The sequence below is a fragment of the Stegastes partitus genome, unplaced genomic scaffold (genome assembly GCF_000690725.1).
Source record: "Stegastes partitus isolate 25-593 unplaced genomic scaffold, Stegastes_partitus-1.0.2 Scaffold1010, whole genome shotgun sequence".
NCBI classification, from domain to species: Eukaryota; Metazoa; Chordata; class Actinopteri; family Pomacentridae; genus Stegastes; species Stegastes partitus.
Window position 1 is genome coordinate 123,441 of NW_007578741.1, and position 15,155 is coordinate 138,595.

A 15,155-nucleotide genomic window follows, 5' to 3' on the forward strand; every position below is an offset into this window, starting at 1 on the left:
TAAATGGTATATTAAACATTCGCAGAGCCACCAGTTTACCGCGGAGCTCATAAAAACGTCGTTAAAACCATAAAATAAGATTATGAGTAGCTTGTATTATTATTTGTGACATTTTGGAACGCGTAAATAAACACACATTGGTGCACTTAAACCAGCGAGCTGCATTCTTCCAGTATTAGGCTATTTGTCGGTGCATTGGGTTTCTAAGCAGATATTAATTTGGAAATCAAGGGAAGTTTTGCAGGTTTAAAGTCTTTTTTCTCAGCCTTCTGTAATCAGTGACGCTTGGAGAATTGTGAAAGAATGATGAATGTTCAGATCCAAAACAAAACATCAATGGCTCCATTTGGGTTTACAGGTGTGCTGCGTTGGGATAGTTCACTCTGAAAGTGTGTGAGGAGCTCTACTCCTTTCACTTCTAGTTTTAGGATATGTGTTATCGTCTTACTTTTTCCATGTGCGCACGATCTTCAGGTCTGGACACCCTCAGCTCTCCTCCTCCTCCTCCTCCTCCTCCTCTCCGCCTGCCCTCGCTGTTCCTCGGTTGTCTGTTTTCTTGAAGTGGGTTCAGGGAAGTGTTGAGGGGGCGGATAGTCTTGATTTTCTCTTCATCGTGCTTAGCCAATAACTGTTGTGCACATCTCAGCTGGCAGACATTTAAAAGGGAGACAGTCCGGCGCTGGAGCAATTTGTATTAAACCCCCTCTGGCCCCTGTCTATGGAGCGGTTAGTCTCCCACCCATCCCCAGTCCCACTCGTGTACAGCCGACAGCAGTAGGTGTCTATCACCTCGGAAGGTGCCGCGCACGACTGACAGGATCACATCATCGCACTCGGAGCATTGGAGACTCGCGCAGGTGAGTGAATTTGGACTATTTCTGATCTAAAAGTGTCGTCTTGTGCCTCTTGTTGCGCAAATTTCGTGTTTATGGCTTATAAAAAGTGCAAAACTGCAGCCTTGTAATCTACACACCGACCGTTTAAACATAAAATTACACTGTATGCTTCACTTTGACTAAATCTGGCAGCGTTCCTTTGGATTACGGGTAAAATATACATCATTCTTAGTCATTTATTTGGATTTGAGTCATCCAAATGCAGTATTGTTTTTGCACTTCAGTCTCCTTCTGACGTGGTTTCAGCAAAAGAAGAAAGAAAGAAAAGCTTCTATCTGTGCGCTTTTACGCAGCGTAAAAGCTTTGACAGCTGTGCGTAACCCGTCCAGAGTTGAAACGCACTAGGTGATGAATTGTTTTCTCCTTCTCCCTCAGGATGGCCAACTCGACGCGTATCTTCTGCAGTATGGTTTTCATCATTGGGCTGCTATCCTCTCCTGTGGATTCAAAAAGAAACCGAGGTTCACAAGGGGCCATTCCTCATCCTGACAAAAACAACCCAAACGAATCGGAGCAGCAACCGCAGCCTCCGCAGGCGGGCTCCGGCTCCCGGCAGAGGCCCGGCGCATCCTCGCCGGCCGACGAGGTGCTGGAGTCCAGCCAGGAAGCTTTACATGTGACGGAGCGCCAGTATTTGAAACGGGACTGGTGCAAGACGCAGCCTCTCAAACAGACAATCCACGAGGAGGGCTGCGTCAGCCGCACCATCATCAACCGCTTCTGCTACGGACAGTGCAACTCCTTCTACATCCCCCGGCACATCCGCAGGGAGGAGGGAGCCTTCCAGTCCTGTTCGTTTTGCAAGCCCAAGCGTTTTACCACCATGACTTTTACTTTGAACTGTCCGGACCAGCAGCCACCCACCAAGAAGAAACGCATCCAGCGCGTCAAACAGTGTCGCTGCATATCCATAGACCTGGACTAAACACACAGCAGTTATGTGTGTGTATGTGTGTGTGTCATATTGTAATTCTTGAGGAGAGGATTGGTGGTAGGAAAAAAAGAAAAGGTGTTTTTTGACTGTCACACAGCCAAGAGCACGTGTCTTTCTCCATCTGGAGATGCGCACCCTATGACGACATTCTCTTCTTGCACAGTGTGTGAGCAAATATGGACAACTTATTAAAACCGACTCTGAACAGCGACATTTTTTTTTTTACTCCGCACCAGTTTCTAAACAAGCATCACTGCACGGAAACGCTGACTTGGAATGGGCACGTTTTACGCACGGCTTCCTCACCCCGATAGGACTGCATAACCCGGGTTTTTATTTAATAACTCACCGCTTCAAACACTCGCTGTGGCAGAGAAACACTTCTGTCCAATCCTGTATTTTACGTGTTTATATATAAATACATGTTTCTTGAATTGGATGTTTCCACTGTGTGGAATGTGATGGATGAATGGCTTTATTTGTAAATGAACAAAAAATGTGATTTTTATTTCGATATTTCAAGAATCTTTCAAGGTTAACCGAATTGATTTCTGTGAATTTCGAAGTCCATCAGTATTTTTTTTTTCTAAGTAGGGAGCCTCCTGAAATATAAAGACAAGAGGCTTCTTTGGTAGTTTGGATCATGTACAGTGGTGGTTTCTACAGTGACGAGATTAAATAGTTGTAAAATGTAAAGCCATCGTTGATGTAACCGGTTTGTTTATTCCTTTGATTAAATTATCCACGAAAACTAAATAAACGGATGCTGGAATATTGTGCATATTATTATTATTATTTTGCAGGAAAATGTATGAAACAAAATGCTAAATTGCGCATTTATCATCTGCACGATGCACGAGTTTTCCGCACCCAGACTTGGAATAAATTTTAAAGAAGTCAGTTTATCTAGACAATGTGCAATTACCTCATGAAAGGATGTAATTTAAATTCTCTACATTTGGCTAAAAGGGTCGCAAACCTGTGGGAGAACTGGATAGATGTTGTGTTCAAGTGCGTTGGATGATGGAGTTTTTGCGCAAACAGAACAGCACCAATCCAACCAAATATGTTCAATGAATAACTGGCAAATAAAGGAAAGTTTTTTTTTCCTTACTAAGAAAGTGCTTTAAACTTTAGCCTCAATGTAAAATATTGCCTTTATAAGATAAATTCTAAGTCAGAATTTGGTTTGGTTTTTGTGAGCCACAGCCTCCAATCAGCAGCCAGAAGGTCCAAAAATGTAAATTTTGATCAGTTAGTTGGTAGTTTATTGATCCTTGTTTGGTCAGCATGCTCTGCACTATTCAACACAACTGAAACTGAGTTTTAAAATCACTGTAAAGATGTAAAATTAGACCAAAAAATGTCCATCTTAAGGCACAGAATGACTTTTTTTGGGCATTCAGCAAATAGCTTAAACAGCAAAATGTCAATCTCATCCACTTTCACTCTTTAAAACTGTTAAAACAATGCCATGACAAATTTCTCCTCTGATTTTTGTTTTAGTTTTTATTCCAGTAACAAGATTTAATGTCATAAAAACAAGACTGGACTGAAGGATTGACTCCTGACTCATCGTTTATTGAACAGTCGAGCTGAATTATGAATCATCGGATCCTTTCAGTGACTCAGGTTTACTACATAAATATCACATTTTCTTGGCTTAACGGACGTGTCGACAGCAGAAAAACTGAGAGAAAACTGGTTTAACACATCTTTCAAAGTGCAAGTTTTCATCCAAAAAAATAAGTCCGGCTGTTTGCGGCATCCAGTAGTTTATTCTTGAAATTTAAAACAATTCCATAAAATTTTACAGAGCACCTAAATGAGAGCTACTGAAGGTTACAGGAACACAGTAGAGGCTACAACAATAACTTGGTCAGTATCAGCTCATTTCTTTTTTGTTGTTTTTCAAACCCTCTGGAGTTAAAATATAGCAGTTTAAAGTTCTGAAATATCTTGATTTTTGTACAAAATAAATGGCACAGGTGAAGGAGGGTAAAAAAAAAAAGGAATCCAAGGTGCAGTTTGATGGATAATCTGATCATGGAAGTCTGTCTGAGGTATAGCAACTCGCACGGCTCGAGGTGATAAATGTTCTCAACAACAACTCTCATCGCTCCAGAACTAAAACAGAAAAAGGCAACCGTCTGCATTCACGTAATAACTGTTTATCCGCACAACATACAAGATGCATCCACGTGAAAAAATATCTTTCATCGAGCAGCTTCTCCTTCACTTAAAAAAATACAGCCACAAAGGGAACAAAGCTGATGTCTTGTTTTTTTTTGGCATTAAATAACTCTTTCCTTACATAAATAGACTTTTCTCCAACGTGACAGGAGCGCGGTTACATCGGTGAAAATAAAGCGTGATCTCAACACGTTTCATCAAAAAAAATCATGAAGCAATACAATTTATATATCTTAGAACAACAAAACCAAACTCTTGCATAGGAAAAGAAGTGCAAAAATGTGCAAGACAGCAGAAACAAAATGCACGCAGTTAGCATAACGAGGAGTGCGGTTTATAGCGTGCTACGGCTACTGCAAGCGGGAAAGTGCTTCAGACTGTGCTGGACACACGGTGACGTACAGCACGCAACGAGGGACTATTTTTTCGTAAATCGTAGGTAAGTGAGTGTAAAACCCGTCGTGTTCTTCTGATGTTTCTAAGCACGACTCTGTGTAAGTGCGGGGGCCGAGGCTTCGGGCCAGACTGGCTGCCAGCTTCGTCTCTCCTCTGGCCGTCACCCAGGAGAGGTCAGTCTGGTGCAGTGCAACACGGCGAAACCTCCACACACACACACTCGCTTCTTTTTCTTACACACAACCGTTTACACACAACATGTCTTCATCTGCACTTGAAGCCCAGATCATTTATCATATTCCTCAGAGCTGCACAGTCCCTGCCGATTCTACAGCATGACATATTTACAAGACTTTTTAATGAGCCATGGTGAATGAAAAGCTACTCGCTACAGCAAAGGACACTGGGAGCTGCTCTCTTACCGCTTTGAGAGAGAGATCTGTTTTGTCAACAGGGATTTTCCTCTCAGCAGACATCGCCAGGAAGCCGTATCTGTTTGTACAACAATGTGAGAACACTTTAGACTATGCTAAGTTTACTTTTTTTTCTTTAATACATATGCTGCCTGATACAGTTCAGAAATAAAATCAGCTTCTAAAGATCCAGGAAGAACCTTGTGGATGTGTCAGCTGGTCTGCTGCGAATCCCCGCTGAACCCTGGAGACCTTTCACAAGCTGGGCACTCAGAGGTCACGCCATGCTGGATGAATGAGGTCAACCTTTGGCCTTTCAGACTCCCATCACTTCGGCTGTGTCAGCCATGCATCCTCGCTGCGGGGGTCGGACCGAAAAGCCTCGACGTGGAGGTGGTGGAGTGTAGGGGATGGGCGGGGGGTGGGGGCGGGGGCGTCCAGTGCTGTTAGTAGGGCAGAGATACGGCAGTGGGAGTAGTAAGAGTCCGGTGAGGTTTTTTATTGTGAGTCCGTACGGGGGCGCAGAGGGAAGTCCAGCGTTGCCGAGGCAGGTGGTGAACGCTTCGTCCGCCGGTCCTCATTTGTTCTTCTGCTCCGTCACTCTCCCTCAGCTGGAGGACACGCTGGCTTCCTTCTGCCGCAGCCTCTCCTTCTGTAGAGCGACATGCACAAAAAGAGATTTAGCGTATTGATTTGGCAAGAAAGAGCAGCACGCAGGAAATGCCGTTTATTTATATACTGTAGATCAGTTCTTACCAGACTGTTGGCATTGATCTTCTTGGTCTCGACTCTCTTCTCCGCTGTCATCTTCTTGATGCTTTCTTGAGCTTCCTTCAACCTATGACAGAAAGAAACACAGACCTTGATGTTAGCAACACTGAAAACTCTGGAAATAAATCCTAAAAATGTGGTAAAGCCTCTCATGGTGGTGTTAAGCTGCCTGGAAGAGGAAGATGATGGAAGATCCGCTTCATGACTGTTGAGCAGAAACGACATCACAAACGCTCCACGCAGGCTGAAAGCAGCAACTCTGCAGAACTGAAGGAACACAAAGACGTCCAGCTGTGTGCCTTGTTGTTTCATGTTTTAAATAAAAAAATGCATGTGTGGTTGTAGTTGTAGAGGTGTATGTATGAAGTACGGGTGCATGTTTGTGATTTAAAATGAGATATTATTAGATTATCTGCATTATTTTAAATTCTGCTTTTATTCAGCTGCTAACTGTGAGATGTTCAACTCACACACACAAGCAGTCGGATCCTCTCAGGACTTTTGCGGTCAGTGAAAGCCCCTTAAGTGATAAGCAGCAGAAAAAGGACAGTGGGCTGATGAGATAATGAGGCAGCCTTTAAAAAACACTTGGCTTTTATGAGAGCGCAAACAGTATTTAAAATAAAGTTAATTGTACATAAGCACAATCAGCTGTGAGCAACGCGAAGCACAATTACCTAGTAAACAACTAAAGGAGAGCACATGGATCCGCGGCGAGTCTGTGAAATCTTTAACTCCTCCGTCTCTCAGCTTGGAGAGCAGGACGTTCAAGAGGAGATCTATTGGCAAACTGGACCGTCCTGACGGCGACAGCTCTCTGCTTCATCCTCAGAGCCGCACATCGTCTCCACTCAGGCGTCTGTCCTGCATGTCCGCCATCATTACAGCGTTTATCAGCTCTCCCGTAACGCCTTTTAGCGGCTGCAGTTCCCTGTCCGCTCGCCAGTAAAGCCAGGCGGCCGCCAGGAGGGTCTGCAGGCCCTCGGTGGAATGCCCCCCCAACATGACGCCTCAGGTCAGAGGAAACATCATAAATTTAGGCCCCAGTCCTTCAGACGCAGGGCCGAGGCCTCAGCTACTCCCGTTCGCCTCCTCTTTGATGGCCTCCCTCTTCGCTATAATTACAGCCCAGCATCTGCACATCACCCTCGAACAATTAGCGCTAATTTGACACGATGTCCAGAGGTGTTAAGCACCGATCCAAAACAAGAAGTCTGCTCTGGAATGGGTAAGCTGCATGTGTGCAGTTCTGCATTCACTGCTGCAGAATTAGTAGCACACAGGGGCATCAACAGCCGTAGGGAGCACGACAGATAAATATATATAAAACAAGAACAGTCAAAGTCTCCACAGCAGAGGCCAAGATATCCTGATGTTTAGTCTCTAGTATAGGGCCAAGCATTCCCTTCCCCATCTTTCTTCTTTTTGTTGAAAAAGTCACGAATCTGTGATAACAACAATCATACCAGAATCCCCCTCACCTCTCCTTAGAGATGCTCTTGCTTTGCCGTATCCAGGTGTTCTTGAAGTCGTTGCAGAACTCGTACCAGAGCATAAAGACGTGACTCGGAGCCACTTCTTTCTCCCCGGACTTTGGCTTCACACCAAAGTAGCTCACCATGTCCTGGAAACTGTAGGGGGAAAAACAGAGCCCAGGTTCAAATAGTGTTGTCTTATCGCACATAAACACCTATAAATATTAGCAGACGTGGATAAAACTGTGTTTTGCTCAAGAGTTTAAACATCAAAAAGGACGAGGAAGCTAAGGTGTGCACATCCAGGAAGTGCAGATAGACGCAGGGGGAAAAAAAACTGCCGGATTTTAGACGCAGTGCACGCAGAGAAATTGATGGATGAGGAGGGAGACGGAGAGGCGAGAAACAGAGCTGGAGGGAGAGCGTCCACCCTGCTGGGCCACAGGGGAGAGCCAGTAGCGGCGGCTCCATTATCGCATTGACCTCCACAGCCTGCAGGGGAAGACTGCCAGAGGAGACGGAGACGGCCAAGAACAGGCAGCTGCTCCTCCAAACACACCATCACACACACACCAACACACACACACACACACACCTCCAAGAACATGCTCACTGGCAGCCAATCAAAGATGGGATAAGATAGGTGCACACGTACAAACACGACGAAGACGAACCAGATCTATGTGAATAAATAGAAGCAGGATTTTCCGTCCACTGCGGCGCTGTTGTAGACCAGCTCCTCAGCTTAATTCAATTGTAACCAAATCTGAACTCTTCACAAGGCTCTCAGCAGCACACACAAGGCATGAAAAGCAGCCCGCTGCTTCAGATTCCCGTCTCTCGACCAAACATGAAAGACATTTTCTAGCTGTGCCTGTCAAAGGCTTGATAAAAGGCGGCCATGATTCAAGGGATGCTCTCTGTCCCATTGACACCCAGATCGGCTCTGACCTCCAGATGCTAGGTGGCTTTTTGCAACACTAATCTAAGACATGTTCATGTGGAGGGAAACGGTGCAATATGCTGCCCAGACGGCCGGCTAAGGGTTTAAAAAAAAAAGGAGTTTCTGCGCGAGCCTGCTTCCCATTTCCCAGTGATGCGTCATTTTGCTGGGATGCTGAAAACAGGAGAGCGCTGTAGATCATTCTGTACGGAAGGAGCCAGAAGAACGAGGCTCTGAGATGTTTAGATCGAGCAAACAGACGTTGAGCTCCCAGGTAGCTTTGCTGCAGCCCGGTCTGGTCTGGCATGACGAACAGGGTCTCCATCGGCTCCTCGCCTGACCCCGGGTCATCATGTCAGAGCTCTGCACAAATCTTTTCCTTTTAGCCTCGCGAGCGCATGAAACAAGCCGATACACAAAGCTCCACTCGAAACAGATGTAAACAGGCTCACACGTACCTACGAAACGTAAACAAAATCAAGCAGACCTTTGTTCATTTGCGCACACCGTCGGCTGCACTTCAGCAATCTATTGCTGCGATGCCGTTGCCGTGAGAGGGTTTACTGCAGCGCCCACAGCCGGCATTCCTCACTGACAGCTATAAAAAAAGACCCATTACAAAACCATGAACAGCCGTGAGAATCAGGGAAATATTTGGACAGGCAACTATGCATTCCTTTGTTTCCCCAGTAAAAAGATTACAGAAGTAACCTCCGTGTTGTTGGCTGATTCAGCAGAGGCACAAAGCGTCATGTAACGCAGGCAGAATCGTACACCAGCTCGCGCACCGACAAAACCAGAACGGCGCGGTGACTGCAGGGAAGGCACTAGGCCCAAATGAAATTGAGCATGATGGGGAAGAAGGAAACTTAATGAGACGGAACTGAGGACAGAACCAGAAAACCTCAGTGGAGCCCAAACAAGAAGCAGACAAATTAGGACGGCATGTTGAGGAGAAGGCCTCGCCATGGAGGGGCCTTGGATCACATTTTAAAAAGAAATAATAACAAAATAACAGGGCACGGCCTTGATAGAGACGTGACTCCCATTAAGTTGACTTTGGTGTTCTTTAATTAAGCTGAAAATCCCAGAAAACCCTTTTCTCTCAATCAGCATGTTACGATGAGAGACGGGTTCCTGCACGAGCGTGAAGTTCTGCTGAAGTTAGAACAGCTTCAGTTGTTTCACACAACCGTTTCTTTCTTTCTTTTCTTGCCACTCTCACTTGTTTGAAGAGGGCAGAGCTGATAGAGTAGAATAGAACGCTTTTATTGTCATCACACACAAATAAATGAAATTAAAGACAACGTCAGTGGTGCAAAATACAAATTTAAAAAAGACAAATAAGAATTTATAAATATATTTACAAAAGGAGCCAGTAGGAAGTTTATAGAGTTAGAAATAAGCATGGTAACGGTAGAATAAATATATATATACTGTTGAGGTAAGAACACTGTGGATATATGAGAAATATTAATAATCTAAATAAAAAAATAAAAATAATATCTAATAAAATATAATATAATAATTAAAAATAATTACAATATAATTAATTTATAATTACTAATTTGCACAAATCAGAGTTTAACATTAAAAAAAAATCTTAAAATTTAAAATAAAAGCATAAAATATGATGTTATCAGTTTGTTTAGTTAGTTTATATATATTTATATATTATCACTATGAAGCAGCTCAGCACAGTTTTGACATATTCATATTCTAATATTGAATAAAGTCAGAATATTTAATTTGACAGACTTCTAATTTCCCCCTCTGAAGTGTTTCAACTTGTAGTGGTAACGTATTGTGATCTGTTTCTTCAGTGAAAATTTCTGAAAAAAAATGCTCGGCTATAAATCAAAACGACTGGTTTTATGTGTCTGTGTAAAGCTTGGCAGTTGTTTTTGTAAAAGGTGTGAAACGTTCATTATCCTTTTCTTTTCTTTCTTTCTTTTTTTAAATCCATCATCTCTGAGTTTAATTGTTCATGTTTGGTTTGTTGCTTTTCAATTACATTTTTTGTTTTATTTTTATTTTCTAATGTAACTGTGCGACTGGGTCCACGGCTGTAAACTCCTCCAGGTAGTAAATGGTACAGTCAGACTTTTAAAAAAAAAAGAAGGAAAAAAAAAAAGTTATTTATTTATTTATTGTACAAAGATTAAATTCTAAAGCATAAAACCCAAACATGAACAATTTTTTAAAAATGTGACAAACAACAGACAATTATCCATTTGTAAAGTAAATTTTAAAAGAGGATAATGAAAGTTTCCAACCCATTCATCATTTCATTCATTTTGATGGTAGTTACAAGGATTACTTTTAAATTTTAGTTTTACATGTGACTGGTCAGACATAACACCAAACGATAAAAGACTGTTAACATCAAGTAGATTAAACTGTAAATCTTTTGTGACATTTCCCATATACCTTTCATACATAGATATCGCTTTAAATTAAAATAATTTAAAATATCAAACAAATACGGGAGTCAAATTCATTTTATTTAACCCAACATCAAAATCTAAATGTTACCCTCTCATCAGGTGCAGCTTTCAGGACTTGATTGTAGAACTGAAACAACTAATTGTTAATATGGAATCAGTCAGCATTAAACAATGGAATATTGGTTCATGTAATTTTCAAGTTACATTTTTATATGGAGAGAAATTTTCTATCTTTGGGTTCATAGTGTTGGTCAGCAAAATCTAAAGAGTCTACTAAAAATAATTGTCACATTAACAAATAAAATAATTAACTGTAGTCCAATTGTAGAGTTTTGAAGTATGATACAAACACGTTTAGTTTGAAATTCTTGTTAACATCCTTCGACACAATGAGCCTTTATTGATCCCACAGTGGGGCTTTCTGACTCCCACTCACAGGCGTTTAAACTCCTCATGAGGTCGAGGTTTTAGGTCAGCGCTCGCTAAGGATGCGTCGTCTATTTCTTTTATCAACGCCGAGGCACAATCTTGCCGCCGCTTCTGCCGTCGTGCGAGGATCCCTCATCCAGCACAGATGTGAGAGCCCACCCAGGGCCCGGAGAGCCCGCTGACGCCCATATTCATCACCAGCGTGTCACTTTTACGAGGTGGCTCTGTGGGAACCTGAGAAAAGAGACCCCCGCCTCCCTCTCGCTCTACCTAGCGCCAGTCGGCCAGCCTCCCTCTTTAGATGGAATTAAAGGCAAACTTCATTAGAGGCAAAGGTGCTGTCAGCTGCGGGGCCCTTTTGATCAATATTCCCCCTCCAAGTTCAACACCTTCATTACAGTGGTGTCACTGGTGCACACGTTTCAGGCTGATAGAAACATCCCTACACGGCGAGGGCGGGACCGGAGAGGTGCAGCCATCCCTCAGCCAGCCTCTTGGCTCAACAACAGCAACATGAAACAGAACCGTTGGCTGAGTTATAGTGTTGTCCGAAGCAATCAGCTTTCTAATTGTTTATAGTTTCCATTTTCTTGCGTCCGGCGTCTTTCACTTTCTCCCTTTATGTGCTTTCATGATTTATTTTGGAAGCGGGAGAGTTTCGATATAAAGCAAACAACTCTGCTCTCTGTCCAAACAAGGCCCAAATTATCTATTTGCTTTGTTTGTCTGCTCCGCCGTCTTTTTCCAATATGAAATGTTCCAGATATGATTTTGCCCGGACGGCGCGCTCGGCGGCTGCCAGTGTGCCTCGCGCCTATAAATCAGATGCCTCTCAGGAAACTCTCGGGAGTCTTCTGTACAAAACATGGCAGATAAGAATGATATGAAGTGCAGAGGAGGAAGCACAGGGCGTCCAGGCTTTTTTATAACATATATAAATGTATGTCTGCTTCTGCTAAACATAAGGCATGCTGTTTATTTGTCTTACAAAACACCTCGAGGTTAGTAGAGGCGTCTAAAGAGCTCAGATATGTGCATATTTTTCAATTTTTCATATCCAACCACTCATATGTAGATGTTCTCATTAAGGCACTAAAATCCTGAGAATCATCTTCCTGGAACTCTTATCAGCTGCTTATAATATCTGTATACGACTTAGCGTCAGTGCAATCAGATCCCAGCTACGTTATCTATATGAAGCAAGGAAGGCAGCTGTGTGACGTCTGCACTCTATAACACTTGATAATCTAAATATTTTCGACGCAAACATGATCTTTTCATCGTCGTTTCTTGGCTCGTCGTACCTTTTCTGTGCAGCGTTGAGTCGGTCCTCTTCTGCAGAATGGTCCTTCTGAGCTGCAAAACAAAGAGAAAATCTTTAGAGTGATCAGATTATGAGGCCGAGAACCGAATGTGACTCCAGACGAGGGCGCTGTGTTCATCAGCCATCCTTGTCAGTTTCAGGGAAGAAGAAGAAGAAGAAGAAGGGCTCTGGGTTGAGATGTCACCGACACAGTGAGCGTGTTATTCAAGCCACTGTTAAGCACATTGTAAAGTTTGACATGCTTCTGTGTGTTGACGCACGAGAGCGTGAGCGTGCGACGCCTGGGCTCGGTGGTCTGCTCGAGGAGGCGCGTGTTCATGTGTGTGTGCGTGCGGACATACGTGTGCGTGTTGTAGCTGAAGCAGGGGTGCAGGGTTGAGCAGAGCGGCTTGGGAACTGGAGGCTCCTGTGGACTCCTGCCATGTAAAAGTGTCTAAATGCAAGGCAGATGTGTGCAGCGGGCCAGGCCGAGGTGCAAGAATTTATCTAGGGCCAGAGAGTGCCTGTGATCTCAGATTTATTGCATTTTTCCAGATTCATCCTTTTTACAATGATGGGGGACCTTTCCTACTTGAAGATTTAAGAGGGGGAAGTCTCCAAAAAATTGTTCAAAGGCAGGTTTGGGGGTCTTTTGGGAGAAGGTGAGCTAAAGCCTCCGACGATCAACCACCCCTTTTACTTTTACTCTTTTTTTTTTCTTTTACATGTATGTGGGCAAAGGGGGCTGAGGTAAACCTAATGAAGGGGGCGGGGAGGGGAGGTGGTGGCCATGTCTGGGATAAAGGGAGGAGGGGGGAAGAGGAGAGGGGCCGTGACCAATGGCGTTAGTCTCAGTGGGGGTCAGGCTGGCGCCTGAGGTACCCCTCTGGTGCGACTGTGCAGAGGTGGCACAGGAGCCGAGAGGCTGAGCGAGAGCGAGAGAGAGAGCGGCCCGGAGAGAGAGAGGATGTGTGAAGTTTCTCTTCCTCCGCTCCCTCTGTAAACATGAAACCACTAGTCGCTAACTAGAAAGTTATGAGACGTGCATGCTGAGAGGGACAATAAATTAGGGCTTTTAAAACTCTGACACACTTTTCCAAACCGCCGCTTTACCTTGCAGCCAGATAACAAAGAGGACGGAGAGCGGTCCAAGAGGGATGCTGAAGATTTCCATCAAACATCCCTCGTCACCGCCTCCCCGACCTCGATCCGAACACAGATGCGTCTTTCGTCAAAAACGCGTTCCTATCTGCGAACTTTACTGGGTTCTGACTCACTGACAACAAAGACGGCAAAAGGATGTGATGATGCACGTGGATTTTCCAGCGAAATGAGGCCTACACGAGCTGAGAATAAAAGCAGGAATTTGTTTTCAATTAGTCATGCTGTACATTCAACATGAAAAATATGCCAGTCAGATTATCCCCAGAGGTTTCAAAGAGCTCCTATTAAAAAAGGAAAGAGAGAGAAGTGTTTGATTAGACACCACGGTGTGATCGGGAGGATGTTTCTTAACTTTAACAGATCAGCTTCTCGATAGCAAGAGACACAAACCTTTAGAGGAAAGACACACTCCAGAAAAATCAGTGAACACGATCAGATAAACAAAAATCAGATATTTAACACAAATCAAATACAAGAGGGAAGCCAAATTCCAGAGGGCATGTGGGGCTACGATCAGAAGAAGAGCAGAAACAGGGACAGGAGCCTAACAAGAGAACCCGTCGCTGGATTTAGATGTGGGAGGGATCACACGGGGAAGTTTAAGACGGGGAGCACAGGGCGTTTGGGTTCACCTGCAAGCCCTGCTGAGAGGCTCTCCACAGGCTGCATCATGGGTCAGCGCTACCCAGAGACAAAACTAGCAGGACAAAGTCTCCTTCATTCCTCCACATTGTTCCTTGCACGTTCCTCTTAATATGTAAAATCATATGTCAGACACCTGTATCTGTAGGTCAGCTGTCTGAGCCTTTACCTGGGTGAGAAATTCCCTCATTCGCCGATGAGTCAGAGGTTTAAGAGCCTCGGCCGCTCTTTGATGTGAGAGCCGCCGCTTTGTTTTTTGGCCTTTTGAAGTCATGGAATCATCACAAACACTGATTACACACCGCTCCTGCCAAAGCACGAGTAACGGCTCGAGGAATTCTGTTTATGAAAAAAAATAAAAGGTTTACGGGTATTCCACCGGAACGTTTATGTTCAAGATGTGCCTTCGCAAGACCAGTGTCGACAAAACCAGCTCTTTAAATGCCCGGATTCTGATATCAGATCGGACTCTGCAGGCTTGTGCAGAAAATGCAAAAGCAAACACGTGCAAATGTGCAAAAAGCTTTGAATGAGCAGCTCCTGACATTCTCTGTCGTGTCCAGTGATGTGACCGAGGAGGAAACAGATCTTACTCTCTGTGGCAAGCTCGGATGCAGAGGAACGTTTGTGTATAATAAAGCTCCAATGAAACTGACTAACAGGCAGCATGGACCATCGCTGCAGTGATGAAGTGAGCCATAGCTCATAGAAATGTGTACACACTTCATATTTAAGCTCGCATCGTGCTTGTGTTTAAACTCCAACGCTTGCTCACTTCCTGCTGAAGCAATGACGGGACTTTGAATCAGATGAGGTGGGATTTGCAGCCTCTGCTTCCTTTTTTGTGTTTAATTCCAGGAGGTCTCATCCCCCTAAAGTGCCGTTTGAGAGCTTGACGAAAGGATGAAGTCAGTTGTTGGGTAGAACGTCGGGTAGTTCTGTCGGAGCTGACCGGTGTGTGGGTCAGAGAGGGGACAGAGACGATCAGAGAGCGTCGGATGGGGGAGAAGCTCTGCTCCCGTCACGGTGGTCCCCACGACTGATCCACTGAGGCCAGCCGGGCTTTACAAGGCCGCGGCCAGAGATGTCCTGCCAGCTTTATGGAAGCCGAGAGTACATGAGAACCGTGTTAGAGGCAACGTGATCCCT

General features: G+C 44.3%; 2 protein-coding genes across 2 annotated transcripts in view; one reads left to right on the top strand and one right to left on the bottom strand.

Annotated features, from left to right (window-relative positions):
* Window positions 1–581: 581 nt before the first annotated feature.
* grem1b (gremlin 1b) lies at window positions 582–2,602 on the top strand. Its single transcript, XM_008294980.1, has 2 exons — window positions 582–857; window positions 1,272–2,602. Exon 2 carries the CDS (start codon window positions 1,273–1,275, stop codon window positions 1,819–1,821), a length of 549 nt encoding a protein of 182 aa, XP_008293202.1. The 5' UTR covers window positions 582–857; window position 1,272; the 3' UTR covers window positions 1,822–2,602.
* A 2,718-nt stretch (window positions 2,603–5,320) lies between these two features.
* The window catches only part of LOC103367068 (formin-1), a 59,875-nt gene continuing 50,040 nt past the window's right edge, over window positions 5,321–15,155 (bottom strand). Inside the window, exons 15-18 of the mRNA XM_008294981.1 lie at window positions 12,202–12,253; window positions 7,085–7,234; window positions 5,589–5,670; window positions 5,321–5,484 (exon numbers count right to left, since the gene is read on the bottom strand). Coding sequence (XP_008293203.1) covers window positions 5,440–5,484; window positions 5,589–5,670; window positions 7,085–7,234; window positions 12,202–12,253 — 329 coding nt within the window. The 3' untranslated portion in view covers window positions 5,321–5,439. The remainder of the gene's footprint in view (window positions 5,485–5,588; window positions 5,671–7,084; window positions 7,235–12,201; window positions 12,254–15,155) is intronic.